A 20,169-nucleotide genomic window follows, 5' to 3' on the forward strand; every position below is an offset into this window, starting at 1 on the left:
AAGTCTCAGTGGAGAAAAGGAAGCATATGTGACTGTGCTTTATCTTTTTTTTTTAATTTCACACAGCTCTATATTTTATTACATGCTGGCTTATATCTTGTGATTTCTTTAATGCTCAAAAAGGTTGCATTTATTTAATATAGTAAAACAGTAATATTTTAAAATATTATTACAATTTAAAATAACTGTTTTCTGTTTGATTATATTTTATAAAGTAATTTATTCCTGTGATCAAAGCTGAATTTTCAGCATCAGTCTTCAGTGTCACATGATCCTTCAGAAATCATTCTAATATGATGATTTGCTGCTCAAGAAACATTTCTGATTATTATCAAAATGGAACAAGATTATTTACTCAATTTCCCGCCACGTGGAAGTTCAAATGATGTAAATTGTTGAGTTAGAATTTCAAATAATGTAACAGTTATTGAAATGGAGGGAAATTTATGTGATAACAGATCAATTATTGTGAACAAAATATTGTTTTTTACTGCAGTTAACTGAATATCATTTCAAAAGAGAATCTAAAATTATGACATGCTGGTTACAGAAAAAATACCAGCTCCAAAAAGCACATCCATCCTTCATAAAAGTAATCCATACGCCTCCAGGGGGTTAATAAAGGCCTTCTGAAGTGAAATGATGGGTTTTTGTATGAAAAATATCTATAATTAAAACATTATAAACTATAATCACTGGCTTCCGGCAACAGCCGTACGCACGTTCACAAGAGTTGAGTGCTGGCGAAAGGGTGACCTCTGACCCCGACGTATGATGCAGCTCCTCTTCTCTTATATCGAAATCCTCCATGATTTTTCTTTAAAATTTCTTGTTTTAGACTTCTAATTCCTGACCGGTGTTTTGTTTTGCTCTATCCTCTGAGCTTCTGCGTTTGTCAGTTCTCACTTAAACTGCTACGCCTTAAAAAAAAAACATTTCTATGAAATGTTTTGTTTTTGTTTTTTGTTTTTTTTTCAGAAATTTTGTGTTGTGTATTTAATTTTTTTGGCAATCAAATGAAAGCATAAAACATTAATTCAATTTTCCCTGTTAAAGGTGCCCTAGAACCAGTTTTTACAAGATGTAATATAAGTCTAAGGTGTCCCCTGAATGTGTCTGTGAAGTTTCAGCTCAAAATACCCCATAGATTTTTTTTTTATTAATTTTTTTAACTGCCTATTTTGAGGCATCATTAAATATGCACCGATTCAGGCTGCGGCCCCTTTAAATCTCTCGCTCCCTGCCCCAAGCTCGCGACTCTATAATACAGCGCATTTACAAAGTTCACACAGCTAATATAACCCTCAAATGGATCTTTACAAAATGTTCATCATGCATACTGCATGCATGGATCGGATCATGTGAGTATTGTATTTATTTGGATGTTTACATTTGATTCTGAATGAGTTTGATAGTGCTACGTGGCTAAAGCTAACATTACACACTGTTGGAGAGATTTATAAAGAATGAAGTTGTGTTTATGCATTATACAGACTGCAAGTGTTTAAAAATGAAAATAGCGACGGCTCTCTTGTCTCCGTGAATACAGTAAGAAACGATGGTAACTTTAACCACATTTAACAGTACATTAGCAACATGCTAACGAAACATTTAGAAAGACAATTTACAAATATCACTAAATATATCATGTAATCATGGATCATGTCAGTTATTATTGCTCCATCTGCCATTTTACGCTGTTGTCCTTGCTTGCTTACCTAGTCTGATGATTCAGCTGTGCACAGATCCAGACGTCCTGCCCTTGTCTAATGCCTTGAACATGGGCTGGCATATGCAAATACTGGGGGCGTGCATATTAATGATCCTGACTGTTACGTAACAGTCGGTGTTATGTTGAGATTCGCCTGTTCTTCGGAGGTCTTTTAAACAAATTAAATTTATATAAGAAGGAGGAAACAATGGAGTTTGAGACTCACTGTATGTCATTTCCATGTACTGAACTCTTGTTATTCAACTATGCCAAGATAAATTCAATTTTTGATTCTAGGGCACCTTTAATCATTAAATTTTTGTCAAACAAAGTGCAGCACAAGTGTGTGCGTGTTGCAGGATTTGTATTTAAATAGTCTTTTTGCAGTTTAATATGAACAGACACTAGTCTATGTCGTGATTTGATTTAAAGGGTTAAAACTTTTAAAGTTTTAAATACGGAAACCTTCACTGTGCTGACTGCGTCACCTGTGTAAGGATAATGACAGGGAAGAGAAGAGATTGTTGAATAAAGTCATTATTTTTGTTTTGTTTTTGCACACAAAAAGTATTCTCGTCTCTTCATAACATTAAGGTTGAACCACTGCAGTCACGTCGACTGTTTTAAGTCTTTAGTGCCTTTCTGGACCTTGAAAGTCTTTGGACGAGTCACATACCTCTCGGATTTCATCGAAACTATCTTAATTTGTATTCTGAAGAAGAATGAAGGTCTTACAGGTGTGGAACGACATGAGGGTGAGTAATTAATGACAGAATTTCATTTTTGGGTGAACTAACCCTTTAAGTGTACTGACCTACTTTTTATTTATTCATCAGAAATTTGAACAATTCCGTGACATTCCGCGTTATACAGTAATTCTGTTTTTATGACTGGATTCCGTGATTCCGTCCGTGTCTTCTGCTTTTATGAAGGATGGAAAAACTCATGCTCCATTCGCTCCCATTACAAAGCTGGGAAGAGCCAGGTTATTATTTAATATAACTCTGATTGTGTTCGGCTATGGTGAACTATCCCTTTAAAATAATTTAAAATCAGACAAAACAACTAAAAACCAAGATGTTTCTTCTTTCTTGAAGTCAAAAGGTTGAGATCCACTGTTTTAAAACTAACTAAGTTTGAGAGAATTTTTTAATAGGACATGGGATTTAATAGGACATGGAATGCCTCCAATGATTTAAAACAGCACTGTATCACCAAGAGCATCCTATCTGTGGAAATTGCCAAATAAAGCAGTTTGGAGAGCATATAAACAGCATTTGAGCCGAATGACTTCAGTCATCAAGGCCAATGAAGCAAGCAATTCCCCTCCCAGAACGAAACCCATCAAGCATTTAATTGTAGCTACACAGGGCTGGAAAACATTAAATGCACACAAAAAAGAGCCGGCTGGCCGTGAAGATAGACCGAGGAGAGCCATCCCTCGAACTCCATTAACAATTACAAAAAGTCTGGTGCACTGGGCTATTTTTTCCCAAAGCACTGAGTCACTAAAGACAGAGATAAAGAATAGAACATCCCAGACGCTCTCTCACACATCACACCAAATCTAATATTTAACACTGACCTATTTTAAAGGCTGCTGGATATTTTGAACCTGCTGTGGGAGTTTAAAGCAGCCTGGAGCAAACGGGATTGCGAGCTTTTCTTCAAAAGCCTGATGAAATGAAGGTGTGCTAAAATCACCGGGGAATAAGAAACATGCAGAGGTTTTTTGGGAGACTCTTTGCTCATCAGGGGACTGCTAATGCTGTTATACAAGCATTTATATTTATAGAGGGAAAAATCCCTGTACAATATGCTCATGTTGGCATTTGGGTAAGTAGGGCATTATCACCAACACGCCACACAAAAGACTTCCGATGCTTCAGACGGGGATGGAGGAGTCAGTTCCACATGTCGCCATGGAAACTTGGAGAGAAACATGGTTACATCACCGAAGCAACCTTTTCAGCACCATAGTCCTCATAGTGCCATAGTGTGAACTCTTGCTCCAGTGCTCATTTTCAGTAATGAGCTGCTGCTCACATCTGCTCTCATCGCTTACAGTTAAAAATTTAGGTCTGAGTCATACAAAAATAGTACCACAGCAGTGGTTTCAGACGGTACTACCATGGTACATTGATATATATATATATATATATATATATATATATACCATGGTAATGAATGACCACGAAACCCAGAAAACACCTCACAGATAAAATGTACTCCTTGTATGCACTTTAATTTGTTTCTGACAAAAGTGTCTGCCACATACATAAATGCACTTTGCCCTGTCAAACCGTCTCATTTTTCATCTTTTTTAAAGCTGCACTGCCACTACAGATGATTTTGGGCAAAGATGAACAAAACCGTGTTCTTGCCTGACACCAATCCACTCAATAATGAAAATATATTTTGGACGTTTACATATTGTCTTTATGCAAAGAAAATAAGGTTCAGCTACTATTTTGATGGATGAGCTACTTGCCTTAAATGACATATTTTTCAGATATATGCCCCAAACCATCAAATTCATTTGAAGAGGAAAAAAATTCTGCAAATAGTTTGTTTCATATGGAAGCTTGTTTCCGCCACTAAATTAAAAAAAAGGTAATTGCGACTTTTTATCTCACAATTCTGACTTCTTTTCTCATAATTACAAGTTTATATCTCATAATTCTGACTTTATAACTCAATTGTGACTTTATAACTCGCAATTCTGAATTTATAACTCACAATTCTGACTTTATATCTCACAATTCTGGCTTCTTTTCTCATAATTACAAGTTTATATCTCGCAATTCTGACTTTATAACTCAATTCTGACTTTATATCTCACAATTCTGACTTTATATCTCACAATTCTGACTTTATATCTCACAATTCTGACTTTATAACTCAATTCTGACTTATATCTCACAATTCTGACTTTATATCTCACAATTCTGACTTGATATCTCACAATTCTTACTTTATAACTTTCAATTGCGAGTTTATATCATGCAATTCTGAGAAAAAAAGTCAGAATTGCGAGATAAAAAGTCGCAAATTATACCTTTTTTATTTTTCATTCAGTGGCAGAAACAAGCTTCCATAGTTTCAACCACAGATGGCAATAGAAATACAGATTTCTGTAGTACAGCTTTACAAAGTAAATTTACAAAGTAAATTAAGATTTCTTGAAGACGACCAGTTTACAACAACTAACTTTAACAAGGTTTTATTATCTGCAAATCATAGCTACACTATACTGTTCAAAGGTTTAGGGTAAGATTTTAATTTTATTCAGCAGGAATGCATTAAATTGATCAAAAGTGAAAGAAGGCATTTATAATTTCACAAGATTTCCATTTCAAATAAATTATATATTGAACTTTATATTCATCACAGTTGCTACAAAAATATGAAGCTGCACAACTGTTTTCGACATAATCAGAAATGTTTCTTGAGCTGCAAATCATCATATTAGAATGATTTCTGAAGGATCATGTGACACTGAAGACTGGAGTAATGATGCAGAAAATTCAGCTTTTATCACAGGAATAAATTACATTTGAAAATATATTTAAAATTTAAACAGTTATTTAAAAGTATATTAAAATTTCACAATATCACTGTTTTACTGTATCAAATAAATGCAGCATAAGAGCTGCAGTGAGCATAAGAGACCCTTTTATAACCAATTAAAAATTTAACCGACCCCAAGTGAGTGAACCGTAATGTATAAATTAAACCACTATAATGTTTTTGAATGCATTTCCTGAGTGTACGCCCCCTCGCTCACACAACAGCCGCTCTACATGCACACAAACTCCACTGAATTGACAGTTCTGGCTCAAACATCTCTCACACTAGCCTCACGCCATCCTTATAGTTAAGCCCTGGCTTTAGCATGTTACCGGATACGTTAAAAAAATGGGTATTTTTCGGTACGTTTTGTTAGTCTTGTGAAATGAAAGCCATAAAACAACTCAACAGCCCAATGTGAACCCTGGGAAATCTCGAGAACTACAAACTTCATTCCAGCAGCGTAAATGATTGGACTGTCAAATATCACACCCCAGCATTTGGATGAAACCTAGAAAAAGCCTCCAGCTCTCTCAGTTCACCGGAGAGATTCGCATCAAATAAATACACCAGGGCTGCAGTATGGGGCTTGAAGCTAAAGGAGCTCAAAGAAATCTATCACTGTGCATCCCTAGAGAGTCTCACCACGCTGAAGTCTTCGGGTCGGCACGGTGAGCCTCTGAACTGGCAGGACAGCAGCATGTCTTTAATGTCGTGTCCTGTTCTATTATAGAACTCCCACATGTTGAAGTGTCGTGGCTTGAAGAGGCGAAAGTCTGCTTTGCTCTTGAGAACCTCCATCACGCTTTCTTCAACCAGGTGAGCGTCCCGAATCTCATGTCTATAGAGACGGACAGACACAAAAATAGCAAAAAATAAAGGTTCCAAATAGGGTTTACTGCAGTGATGCCGTTGGACGACCATTTCAATTTCCCTTTGTTTTTGTTCATACAGTGAAAGTCAATGGGGTCCAAAACAAGATTGTAGCACATTGACTTTTATTGAATGGACATGAAGAAATTTTTCAACATGTCTTTTTGAAAAGAGGCGCTGCTTTCAAACGCTCCCATCTGTATAGTGCACTTTGAAGAGCGTCAAATGTTTCTTTTTTTACACCGTGCTTTAGCAGACATGTTTGTTGAGCACATGATCAATGTTTACATGTGAATAAAAGCCTAAATTCAATATGTTCATCATATAAAGCGATCGAGTCTCTTCAGAAAATTTGGACTAAACCAATCTCTTTATGAACTTTTTGAAGTGTCAAAGTGGTAGTTGCGTAGCTGTCAATGGAGAGTACAGAACTGGCTCAGATTTTATTAAAAAGATCTTCATTTGTGTTCAGAAGATGAATGAAAGTCATGCAGGTTTGGAACGACATGAGGGTGAGTAATTAATGACAGAATTTTCATTTTTTGGGTGAACTAACCCTTTAAGTCTTAAAGTGCAAGTGCAATAGACCTGCCACTTATCTGTAATGTGTTTTTTTTTATTATTTTCACTTTAATACTAACTTTTTTAATGCAATGTTTATTTAGCTGAACAATATTTGAAGGCTACATGCTAATGTTTTAAAGTGTTATTTACTTATAATCATTAATAGCATTAACAATGAGCTAATTTTCAAATAGTTAAAGGTAGGGTAGGCAATTTCAGAGAGGCAAGCAATAGTACAGTGGCATGAAAAAGTATGTGAACCCCTTGCAGAATCTGTGAAAATGAGAATTATTTTAATAAAATAAGAGGGATAAGAAGGAAACTCCAGAAGGATGCTCCAGAAGGAAACACGATGCATTAAGAGCCGGGGGGTGAAAACTTTTGAATTCAAATATCAAGGTAAATTGTACTTAATTTTTCTGCCGGGAAACATGCAAGTATCTTCTGTTGGTTCCAAAGGGCAGTACTAAATGAAAAACAACGATATTTAAACAAAATAAGAAAAATTGTGACATCTTCATCTTGTTCAAAAGTTTTCACCCCCTGACTCTTAATGCATCGTGTTTCCTTCTGGAGCATCAGTGAATGTTTGAACCTTTTTTAATAGTTGAGTTTGAGTCCCTCAATTGTCTTCAGTGTGAAAAGATGAATCTCAAAATCATACAGCCACTGCTGGAAAGGGTTCAAATATGCAAAAATGCTTGAAAACTGATGAATATGCGGGATCTGGAGGATTTTTCTGAAGAACAGAGCTCAGTTTAACTGCTCAGGACAAACAAGAGACTCATGAACAACCATCACAAAACATAAAAACAGTCATGGATCATCAGGTAACCACACACAGTATTGAGAATCAATGGTTCACATACTTATGAATGGGGTTATTTTAATAAATTCAGCTATTGTTTTGTCTTGTGAACTAAATGCAAACATCTTTTATGTAAAATATCTTACTCAGGACAGTACTAAACAAAAAATAACATGCATTTTTTATTATCCCTCTTATTTTATTAAAATCTCATTTTCACAGATTCTGCAAGGGGTTCACATACTTTTTCACGCCACTGTAAGCTAGCTTTGAAAGCACAATATCCCACCCTCCCTTCAGAGCGTCTCCAAAGCCACGCCTCCTCCAAAACACATGAACGCGTACAGCAGAGTCTGCAAAGCATCACGAGAGATGAACTTAAACTACCTCATGTCTGAAAGCACATAACATTACAATAATAATGTATGTAATTCATACACTATGTAACTATATAAATATCACTATGTAATTCATAGTGTTGACATAGAAATGCATAAATCAAAGTCTGAGTACTTAAACAGCTCCGAAACGTCACAGGATGCCTTCTTGTAATTACTGTTACGACATGGTGTGAAAGCTCGTTGTTTTGGTTCAGAAGGAACTGTAAAAGAATGTCTGCTGTTTGTTTGTGGCGCTCGGTGACTGACATCTGTCTACAACTCTGCCTTACGGAATGTGCCGATGACATGTGACGTCTGCGCGAGCAGGTGTGTGGAGGTATGGAAATACATGTGTTGACAGGCAGGTAGGACATTGTATCGGACCGAATGCAATGATTGGATGAACAGTTTTTGGTCCTGAGACTTCCACAGAAGATATAGGTACTTTTTTTAATATTTAGACCACGTCTATTATTGATTGCTATCAGGATTTGAAGACAGTTTCAACCAGAATAACAAAAAGTATAAAAAAAATTATCTATCATACCTTTAAAGGGGACCTATTATGCTCCTTTTTACAAGATGTAAAGTAAGTCTTTGATGCCCCCGGAATGTGTATGTGATGTTTTAGCTCAAAATACCCCACAGATCATTTTTATAGCATATTAAAATTGTCGTTTTTAAATGCAAATGAGCTGTTGTTTCCAGCCCCTTCTCAAGAAGAGGGCTGAGCTTCAAGAGCTCATGCTTCGGCATACCGACAACAACAAAACAGGACAATCTCACGCACTGAAAATGTCAGAAAGTGTCAGTAGTGGTGTTCAGTTCAAGTCAGTCACACAATGTTGCCAACAGAGCCAGAGAATATATGCTGCTTTGAGATATATATATAGTTTAGTTTAATTACAGTTATAACTTATGTTGTCATCTTGCTTTTATCCACTATTTGTACACTGTCCGAAAATGGTGGACAGTGTACAACTCGCTCAGGGCGGGGTCTATGTTAAAATGGAGTCCGTCAGCAGTTGTGGGCGGGGCCTAGGCATTTCAAGAAGAGGGCAGAGCTTCAAGAGCTCATACTCTGACATACAGACAACAACAAAACAGGACAATCTCACGCACTGAAAATGCCAGAAACTGTCAGTAGCGGTGTTCAGTTTGAGCTGGAGTCGGACAATGATGCTAACAGAGCCAGAGAATATATGCTGCTTTGAGATATATATAGTTTAGTTTAATTACAGTTATAACTTATGTTGTCATCTTGCTTTTATCCACTATTTGTACACTGTCGGAAAATGGCGGACAGTGTACAACTCGCTCAGGGCGGGGTCTATGCTAAAATGGCAGAATCCGTAAGCTGTTGTGGGCGGGGCCTAGGCATTTTGTGACATCACAAAATGAGCTGCTGCTCCAGGCCCCCTTTCAAGAAGAGGGCGGAGCTTCAAGAGCTCATACTCTGACATACAGACAACAACAAAACAGGACAATCTCACGCACTGAAAATGTCAGAAACTGTCAGTAGCGGTGTTCAGTTCGAGCTGGAGTCGGACAATGATGCCTACAGAGCCAGAGAATATATGCTGCATGTAGATAGAACATAGTTTAGTTTAATTACGTTTGTAACTTAAGTTGTCATCTTGTTTTTATCCACTTGTTCTGAGACACTGCTTATGATTTATGGGGATTAAAAAAAGAGGAGTTGGTGTATTTTTACCATTATAGGGTGGTAAAAATAAATAAATACATAAATAAAAACAAAATAGTTACCGTGCCAAACCTAATACAAATAAAGGCATGCGTAACTCAAAATCTCACAATCGAATTTCAATTTGATTAATAATGGCACAATGTCAATATTTATTTTGTGCCCTTGATGCAGCAAAGCTGTGCATGTTCTGTTCATCTGTCCTTTCAGGGTGATAAATAGTCAAGGTTAATTCTCTGTAAACATGTCGAAAAGTGCCACACTGGAGCAAATACAGAATAAAAACGAGAAAGAGAGACAGTGTGCGTCTGAGCGCTTAAAATGCAGAAGCAGGCATGACTGAAGTCCAATTCAAACCCACATCACATCACATCACAGCTGCTGGGTGTTACAACACTGCAGTAACTAAATCACGACTTCCTGATGCCAGATGGAAGCAGATCTTGCCGCTAAAGCCAAAGATTTCATTTCACTTAAATATTTTAATATTGGAGTTGCACCTCAACAATCCAAAAAAAACAATCCCATCTGATGTTTCACAGTCTACGGCTCACTTTCCTTGATTAAAATGCAACAATAATCACACTGCATCCTTCAATTTGCCAGAAAAGCACTTAGGGACTCCATAAGACAAGATGGAGATGCAGGACTGACGGAAATATATAGCTAACTTCAGTATCAGGGACTCCCCAGAGCTCTACATTTTCATTTCCGCTCCTCAAGTTCAATAAAAACACGCTAATCATTTACCCTCCAATGTGCTTGTGTGTTCATGCGGGGAATATGAGCGCATAATCTACTGAGCGAGTGACTCATGCTCATTATTAAAACTTAACCACGGCCTCTCGACTAAACCAACCTCGCGTTCAGCAGCGCCAGCAACTCCCCTGCATGGTACAGGTCGTTGCGTGTGATCCTGCTGAAGCGGATGGAGTTGAGATTGCAAATCGTCACTGCGGGGAAGACCATCACGGGCGTCGTGATCTCGTCGAGCTTGGTGACGTGAGGGTATTCCAGGTAGAACTGAATCCGGTCGACGCAGACGTACATGAGGAAGGTCAATGAGCTGAGGAAAAACACCACCCAGAGGCAGCATTTGGCCGTGATCTTCTCATAAGAGAAGATGTGAGAGATGCCGTGTAGAGTCGAGGTGTGAGCGAACACTTGGAGGGGAGGCGGCTGGTCGTAATCAATGTCCATAGGTTCCACTTTAAGATCCATCATTGATGTCTTCATTGCACAGTTCTTCCACTGCAAAAGCTGTGAAACTCTCCCTGTGACATTAAATACAGAAAGACAGTTTTATTTCCATAGCTCCTCTGACTATAAATGAGTCATCATACAGAAAAGCAGAAAAGTCTTCTTTTTTTTTACCATGAACCATTAGCAAACCACAACCATCCAATCAATTCCCCATGGACAAAATCAAGTCCCGCCCTACATTTTTTCTTGTTTGAGAAGCTGTTTCACTTCAGTGTTGCCACGTCCATGGTTTTCCCGCGGAATTAGGCTACTTTAAAGGTGCTAAAGAGGATCTTTTCGTCGACTGAGAAACCAAAGACTGTTAGTGAGTTTTTGAAATGAGCGCATGCGTAAGAACAACCCCCCTCCTTCACAGCTCATTTCGAGGGAACGCCTCACAAAACTCGTGCACGAGTATTGGAACACGAGTGTTTACCACCGGCATTCGCTGTGTCGTGTTAGTGGATTCATTATGTCTGACTCACCGCAGGTAACTCATAATCTGCAGTTGTTACTCCTGTCTCCTGACAAAAACATTGCATGCGGCGCCTGTGGAGTGTGGAAAGTTACTGGAGCGTGCAGCCGCGCACGTCTCGCACAAGGAACGTCATGGCAGTGATTGACAAGCTAGAGGGCCAATCTGCGCACGTCTTTCACAAGTAACGTAATGGCAGTGATTGACAAGCCAGAGGGCCAATCGTTTACGCGATCATCGCGTAAACGATTGGCTGATGTTTTTAAGGCCCTACCTCGTGCACAGATGATGTATATTAATATTATTCCTTTCAGTGCACCTAATAAATAGTCTTTTATCAGTTAGTAAAGACAGTTTCAAGTAATATTGCAAAAATGTATAAAACAAAACATCCTCTTTAGCACCTTTAAGTCCCTTTCAAGAAAAGTCTGTTCACTTGGCGGCCATATTTGCAACGCATTTCTCAAGTCCTATCTATTTGAATGGGGGAATCCTTAAATGTCAAATACTGCTTGGTGAACTCACAATTAAGTAACATATGTGAGCCTGGACCACAAAACCAGTCGTACGTTGCACAGGTATATTTGTAGCAATAGCCAATATTACATTGTATGGTTCAAAATTATCAATTTTTCTTTTATGCCAAAAATCATTAGGATATTAAGTAAAGATCACGTTCCATTAAGATATTTTGTAAATTTCCTACCGTAAATATATCAAAAATGGATATGCGTTGCTAAGGACTTCATTTGGACAACTTTAAAGGTGATTTTCTCAATATTTTTACTTTTTTGAACCCTCCAGATTTTCAAATAGTTGTATCTCGGCCAAATATTGTCCAGTTGATGTATAAATCTCAAAATAAATCATCAAAAAAATTGACCCTTATTACTGGTTTTGTGGTCACATATTTCAAATCAGCGACAAAATCAGACATAAACTGTCCCATAAATGCTGTTTCTTATACTCAAATAGCGTTAAAAAGCCTATTTTCAAACTAGACAAGCCAATGCGCATGTGCAATCCTAAACGCAAGTCTCAGGTTTCTATGGAAACTGGAGATTCTTATGGCAGCTGCAGTGACGTAATGACTTTATCAATCAGCGATTGGCTCTTTTACTTAGAAGGCGGGATGTATTTCGCCATTTTGCGTGTTGCAGTTTCTCCCATTCATTTCTAATTCTTTGCTTTAAATAACACGTTTGCTGTGGGTTGTTTTTTATGTCTGTGGGTTGAATTGACCCCAAATAACATGATATTTAGCCCCTGGAATGTGAATTTTACTAGGGGAACCCCGATAAAAACGCGAATTTTACCCCTGGTAGGCAATTTTAACTGGAGGGCCCCCGGCTAGTTTCGGGTTAGTTCGATTTTTGTTGTGAAAACCTGGCAACACTGTTTCACTTGGATAAACGTAACGTCGGGAAAGACTTTTGCACCTATCTGCCGACTTTATGCTGGGCTGGTAACTGAAAGTCTATAGGTGATCTATATCCATGAAATCACTACATTTTCTTACATTTTCTTATACTATTATAGTAGGCTATTTTTAAGTAGGCCTATAAGACTTTCTTTGTACATCAATGCAACACTCATAGATCTCTGCTCCTTCTCTGTACCCATAGTTCAGACACAGAGAGAGCATGTAGAGGGCAATTTCTGCCCACGCCAAGTTCCCAATAGTGTTTAATTATAGTCTACCAACCAGCTGACAAGAAAAACTCAAAGTCAAAATGACACATTTCCCACTATCAAAAGAACAGTATTTTTCTTAAACAAAGAACATAAAATTCTTCTTTTTGCATTCATTTGTGGCATGATATGCTTGACAATTAAGCAAGCATTAATATTAACAATTCAAAAAAATGTATAGACATATATAATATAATTGGTAAAATATGCCTACGCATAAATTATTTAATTTATGTTTAATTAGTAAAGCTAAAATAGTTCTCACAGAATCATCAATAAGAATTAAAACTCAAAAGCAAAACATTTATGTTAAAAAAAAAAAGAAGTGTGAAATGTGCTTAATTATCATTAAAATAGTGTCACAACTCAAAAATATTAATGCTACAAAAACATGTTCTTTTTTGGGGTGAAATGTGACTCGAACATGTTTTCGTGAGATCCACCTTGTCATCAAAACGCAATCTGAGGTGAAACGCGCCAAATCACGATTCGTTTCTGTTACACTGTATCACTCAACAGAACCCAACAGACCATCAAAGGAAGCGACAGTGATCGGAACAGTAGCGTCACTTGTAGCGTTTACCTGAAGCACTTCAGAAAGATGCTGGACATGAAAACAGACGCCAGTTATCCGAACATTTCTCCGGTGTTCATGTAGAAATCAGCCGATCCAGTCGTCCATCCGACAGACCGATGGAAACCCATATCTGTGATGAAATGATGGTCCGCGCGCGCTGGATGGATCCCTCTCGTGTGACGATTCTGATGCTCTAATGGCTGAAGCCAAGGATCGTGAGTGTGTGTGCGTGTGTGTGCGCGAGAGAGAAGAGAGTGGGTGGGAGTGAGTTTTGTGGGCGTGACCCCCGAAAATTATGACTCCATAGATAGTACTATAAGAAAACATGTATTTTTTGGACATGTACAGTGGGGTATGCTAGGTCTTCGGAACAAGTGCTGCTTTGCTATGACAATATCATAGTTTTTACATGATATCCATATAAAATACAGAACTGTATGATGCAGTGATTTTCTCAGATGCTAATATTATTATGTTATAATATAGAATAGCTTCAAAAGAGGACAAAAGACCCTCTGTCCACTTTCCTTCCATGCTGAGACCAACATAAAATCTATCAATAATATTATATTATATTATATTATATTATATTATATTATATTATATTATATTATATTATATATACTCTTATATCATATATCTGTTCTCTCTCAAAATGAGTTTTATCCTGAAAATAACCCTCAAACCATAAACCAGTATATACGGGTTTATACTGATCCATTGCATGACATCTGTTTAAATGGCCACATATGATAGCTTTACTGTAAGTAAATATTCAGTACTTGTAATTAAATATAAATGGCATTTTTTTTAAAGTGCATCAGTAGAGAAATGTCCACATCACTCTGACAGGTTTATGGCTCATATGGCTCTGCATATGTGATCACACTCACACTCACAATCTGTCCGATGTGGTTAAGTCAAGAGAAAGAATGACATTCTGTTTTCTGACATCCTATAAAATATAATATGCTTTATTTACAGAACCCTACTCTAGTTAGAAGAATAATGCACTTCCTTTCTCAGGCACAAATGCATCCTATAGTTTTGCTGTCTCAGCTTAACATTACATGCTTTTACTGTTTCTAATGCATGGTTACACTACACACTTGTTTACTTGGCCAGACTTTGGTTCCGCTACAGGCAAAATGGATTTCTTTTATGTGATTGTACTTCAGAGCAATAGCTGTGCTCCCCTGATAACATCTTCTTATTATAGAATTATATAGCTATAAAATGGATTGCATGAGGAATTGGGACTGTTTGACTAAATAAATGTCAAACATCAGCATAAAATCACAATTTAACCTATTTAGGGTTTTAGTACATGCTTCTGGTCTTGTTGCAAATGATTAATTAGTGTGCATGTTATTATAAAGAAAAACATCTTTTGTAATTCTCTCTGTCTTTCATGGATATATGCAAGGATGCATTAAATTGAACAAAACTGACATTAATAATAGGGATGGATGATATATCGGCCACAATATCGGTATCGGCCGATATATGTACATTTTTAATGTTTTTGTTATCAGCCTGATAAGAAAATTTGGCCGATATATTAAAGCCAATAAATAATGGATTATTTCCTTCAGTTGAGACACTTCAGATGTGCACTGTCTGCCATGATGGTTTTGAATTGCTTGAAATATGATTGAAATCACTTCAAAAAGGAAAATACAGTTAAGCACACCATGATAAGCTCAAGTCTGTCATATAAGCTACATAATATTATAATGAGAACACTAGAATTGACTTTTAATGATGAAACTGTTTTTGTAATCAGGCTCTCAAAAATTTAATTTAATTTAGATTTATCGGCCAATATATCGGTTATCGGCTTTCAAATATAAAGAATTATCGGTTATTGGTATTGGCCAAAATTTTCGTATTGGTCCATCCTTAATGAATAATGTTACAAAATATTTATATTTCAAATAAATGCTGTTCTTTTGAACTTTCTATTTATTTAAGAATCCTAAAATATGTTTTCCACAAAAATATTAATCAGCACAATTGTTTTAACATTGATAATAATAAAAAAATATTTCTTGAGCAGCAAATCATCATATTAGAATGATTTCTGAAGGATCATGTGACAATGAAGACTGGAGTAATGATGCTGAAAATTCAGCTTTGATCACAGGAATAAATTACATTTTTAAACATATTAAAATAGAAAACAGTTAGTTTAAATTGTAATAATATTTCATAATATTACTACTATTTTTATTAAAGGGATAGTTCACCCAAAAAATGAAAATTATCCCATAATTTACTCATCCTCAAGCCATCTTCTTTCAGACGAACAAAATCTGAGATATATTTAAAAAATATATTCTGGCTTTCCAAGCTTTATAATGGTAGTGAATAGGGCTCAAGATTTTGAAGCCTAAAAAAGCACATCCATCCCTAAATAATCCATATGGCTCCAGGGGTTTAATAAAGGCCTTCTGAAGCGAAGCGATGGGTTTTTGTAAAATATCCATATTTAAAACTTTATAAACAATAATAACTAGCTTTATTAATTCCTGGAGCTGTATGGATTATTTTTATGATGAATGGATGAGCTTTTTTGGGCTTCAAAATCTCGCCCTGCATTCATTACCATTATAAAGCTTGGAAGAGCCAGGATATTTTTAAATGTATCTCCAATTGTGTTCGACTGAAAGATGATAGTCATATACACCTAGGATGGCTTGAGGGTGAGTAAATCATGGGATAATTTTCATTTATGGTGAACTGTCCCTTTAAAGGTGCCCTAGAATTGAAAATTGACCAATGTTCAAGGCATTAGACAAGGGCAGCCAGTATTAACGTCTGGATCTGTGCACAGCTGAATCATCAGACTAGGTAAGCAAGCAAGGACAATAGAGAAAAATGGCAGATGGAGCAATAATAACTGACATGATCCATGATCCATGATCCATGATATTTGTAGTGATATTTGTAAATTGTCTTTCTAAATGTTTTGTTAGCATGTTGCTAATGTACTGTTAAATGTGGTTAGTTACTATCGTTTATTGCTATATTCACGGAGCCGTCACTATTTTCATTTTGAAACACTTGCAGTCTGTATAATGCACAAACACATCTTCATTCTTTATAAATCTCTCCAACAGTGTGTAATGTTAGCTTTAGCCACAAGACACAGCCTCAAACTCATTCAGAATCAAATGTAAACATCCAAATAAATACTATACTCACATGATCCGATCCATGCATGCAGCATGCATGACGAACATTTTGTAAAGATCCATTTGAGGGTTATATTAGCTGTATGAACTTTGTTTATGCACTGTTTTATAGTCGCAAGCTCGGGGGAGGGGAGCTCGAGGATTTAAAGGGGCCGCAGCCTGAATCAGCACATATTTAATGATGCCCCAAAATAGGCAGTTAAAAAAATTAATTAAAAAAAAATCTATTCGGTATTTTGAGCTGAAACTTCACAGACACATTCAGGGGACACCTTAGACTTATATTACATCTTGTAAAAAAACATTCTAGGGCACCTTTAAATAATTGAAGCATTGGTGCATATATAATCAACAGTTTGATTTAAAAATGAGTCAAAATTCCAAATTATGGCAAGTGTATGAAATTATGTTTATTTTCATTTATGTACAGCACAGTTGAGAACTATGACACGGGCGGAGTCAAATGTGAGCAGATGAGGGCGGGGTCACAGAGTCTCTGGTATCGTGGGATATTAGCCCGACTTCCAATGAGCAAATCAGCGGCGTTATTCAGACCTGAGACCCGTGTGAGAAGGTACAGAAGGGACAGATGATGGAGGCTTAGGCCAAGCTCTGTCTAGCGATAGTCAGATGGATGCTGTTGATTGGCTGGATGGTGGGAGGAGCAAATCTCAGCCCTGCCTACCGCGGGGGCCCTCATGCTTGCGTCGACAAGAGCCCAGGAGAGTCTCCAGAGCCAGCTTCACGAAGGCCTGGAAATTATTGCTTCTCTCCCTTCGGCTGTCCTGCGAGGGGAAGACACAATGACAGATAGCTTGACTGGAAACATACAGCAAATGTAATAAAACCCAATTGTCCCTGAGAGCAAGATAGAAATGTGCAATCTTCTCTTGCATTTGTGTCATGATGTTGTATAGTGTTTCTCGCACACACTGAATATTGATTGAAATTTGTATTTGATTTAGATCATTTAGATATTTTGCTGTGCAATATTAGTTATAGAAGTGTTTTGTATTTCATGCACATCCGCACATTATCAATATTTACCTCCTTGCTTTTTGGCGTCATCTCCTTTCTGATCAGCTTTCTTCGGCTGCTCCTTAGGACTCTGAGGTTGCTACAGGAAGACAAATAAAAAAATCGAAAGTCAATCTCAAGGAAGCAATTAAAGATTAATTATGCATGTGTAACTTTCCAATATGTGCAATGGGTCGGCAGTTTTTACCTTGGTGGTGGATTTCTTATCCGTCTTGTTACCTGTTAAAACATTCAGGACGTTACTTTTTGCATGCTTGGTTTAGTTTACTGCCATAGTGTTTTTTGCTATACGGATTTTGAGTTTATAAAAGTCAAAATTAAAGGGTTAAAAACAACCCAAGTTGGGTTGAAAATGGACAAACCTACACTGTAAACCCGAATAAGCTGGCAAAACTCGAAGGCAATCAGGTGGAATCATGGGAAACATTATATAAAAATTCATTTTAGCATTTACTCTCCCTTTCGAGTGCCATGAGCAAAGCATGCTGGGAAATAGAAATCCCAGCCCAGTTTCAGTTAAACTTAAGTTCGTCTAAATCAAAAGAAATAAGTTCACAAAACTCAAAACAATGAAACAGTTCAATTTACTTAAAATATATCAGTTCTGTGAACTTGAAAGGAAAAAAATAGTGCTTAATACTCATAAAAGTTAAATTGACTGAACTAATTTGTTTAATTTAAGTTTTATTCAAACCAATTCATTATTTTGAGTGTAAGGGTTTGTAGTGCAGCGATTGGGTTGTTTTAACCCAGCGGTTGTGTTAAATGTTTGTCCAACCTGCTGGGTATAGTTTTATTTAACTCAACTTGTTTAAAAATTACTCTGTTGCTTGCTTAAAATGAACCCAAAATATGTTGGAAATTAACATTTTTGTAATTAGTTTAATGAATAATAATTCAACAGTAAACATTAATTAAATTGCTTATTAACACACTCTAAAAATTGCTGGGTTAAAATAAAACTACCCAGCTAGTTTGACAAACATTTAACCCAACCACCGGGTCAAAACAACACATTTGGTGGGTTTGTCCATTTTTTAACCAAACTTGGGTTGTTTTTAACCCAGCATTTTTAGAGTGTAATGTTCACCTTTTGATAATTATTGTTGCATCTAGTAATTATGTGTCTGATTTTTAATTTCCAACCTATTTTGGGTTCATTTTAAGCCAGCCATATAGTCATTTTTAAACAATAGTTGGGTTAAATTAAATTGCCTATAGCACGTTAAGCAAACATTTAACCGAAACACTGAGTTTGTCCATTTTCAACCCAACTTGTGTTGTTTTTAACCCAGCATACTTAGAATGTGGAATTATTTCATCACAGTTTTGCATGTTACAAATCACATGAAATCTTAACATTGAATCTTTGCTTCAATTTCTACCTTTTGTTCCAGGCATTTTAGCAAATTACTCTGTTGCTTGCTTAAAATGAACCCAAAATGTGTTGGAAATTAACATTTTTGTAATTAGTTTAATGAATAATAATTCAACAGTAAACATTAATTAAATTGCTTATTAACACACTCTAAAAAAAATGCTGGGTTAAAATAAAACTACCCAGGTAGTTTAGCAAACATTTAACCCAACCACCGGGTCAAAACAACACATTTGGTGGGTTTGTCCATTTTTTAACCAAACTTGGGTTGTTTTTAACCCAGCATTTTTAGAGTGTAATGTTCACCTTTTGATAATTATTGTTGCATCTAGTAATTATGTGTCTGATTTTTAATTTCCAACCTATTTTAGGTTCATTTTAAGCCAGCCATATGGTCATTTTTAAACAATAGTTGGGTTAAATTAAATTGCCTATAGCACGTTAAGCAAACATTTAACCGAAACACTGAGTTTGTCCATTTTCAACCCAACTTGTGTTGTTTTTAACACAGCATATTTAGAATATGGAATTATTTCATCACAGTTTTGCATGTTACAAATCACATGAAATCTTAACATTGAATCTTTGCTTCAATATCTACCTTTTGTTCCAGGCATTTTGGCTGCGCTCCAAGGTCCTTGCGTCCTTTTAGAATAAGCAGTGCTGAGCGCTGGCGCGGCCCTCATTTATGGCCCCGGCCACTGAATGACTCCATGTACAGGGCCCCTTCGGGAAAGAGCGTCAGGAACAAGCAAAGAGCCCCGTCAGCTGTGCCTCTGCACTGTCCTGTCATGGGCCTCTGCTGAGCTCAGGTGGAATCATGTGTGCGTATGAATCTTTTGTACAGTTAATCCTTTTATTTTGCTGAACACAGATAGATAGTTCGCTCACACAGCCTTTTTAACACGGATAGAATTCCTAATTTTGAAATATTAATATTCCAATGTGAAACTGCAGGT

General features: G+C 36.7%; 1 protein-coding gene and 1 long non-coding RNA gene across 2 annotated transcripts in view; both read right to left on the bottom strand.

Moving 5' to 3' along the window:
- The window catches only part of asic1a (acid-sensing (proton-gated) ion channel 1a), a 28,225-nt gene extending 14,378 nt beyond the window's left edge, over nt 1-13,847 (bottom strand). The window contains exons 1-3 of the mRNA XM_048210631.1: nt 13,604-13,847; nt 10,471-10,885; nt 5,927-6,122 (exon numbers count right to left, since the gene is read on the bottom strand). Of these exons, the coding sequence (XP_048066588.1) occupies nt 5,927-6,122; nt 10,471-10,847 (573 nt within the window). The 5' untranslated portion in view covers nt 10,848-10,885; nt 13,604-13,847. The remainder of the gene's footprint in view (nt 1-5,926; nt 6,123-10,470; nt 10,886-13,603) is intronic.
- Nucleotides 13,848-17,179: 3,332 nt separating this feature from the next.
- LOC125279543 lies at nt 17,180-20,131 on the bottom strand. The gene is made up of 4 exons (XR_007187402.1): nt 19,812-20,131; nt 18,020-18,051; nt 17,842-17,911; nt 17,180-17,579 (listed from the first exon to the last, which is right to left on the bottom strand). It is a non-coding gene; the product is annotated as an uncharacterized LOC125279543 (long non-coding RNA).
- Between the last annotated feature and the right edge of the window lie 38 nt (nt 20,132-20,169).

This window comes from Megalobrama amblycephala, linkage group LG12 (assembly GCF_018812025.1).
Source record: "Megalobrama amblycephala isolate DHTTF-2021 linkage group LG12, ASM1881202v1, whole genome shotgun sequence".
Classification (NCBI taxonomy): Eukaryota; Metazoa; Chordata; class Actinopteri; order Cypriniformes; family Xenocyprididae; genus Megalobrama; species Megalobrama amblycephala.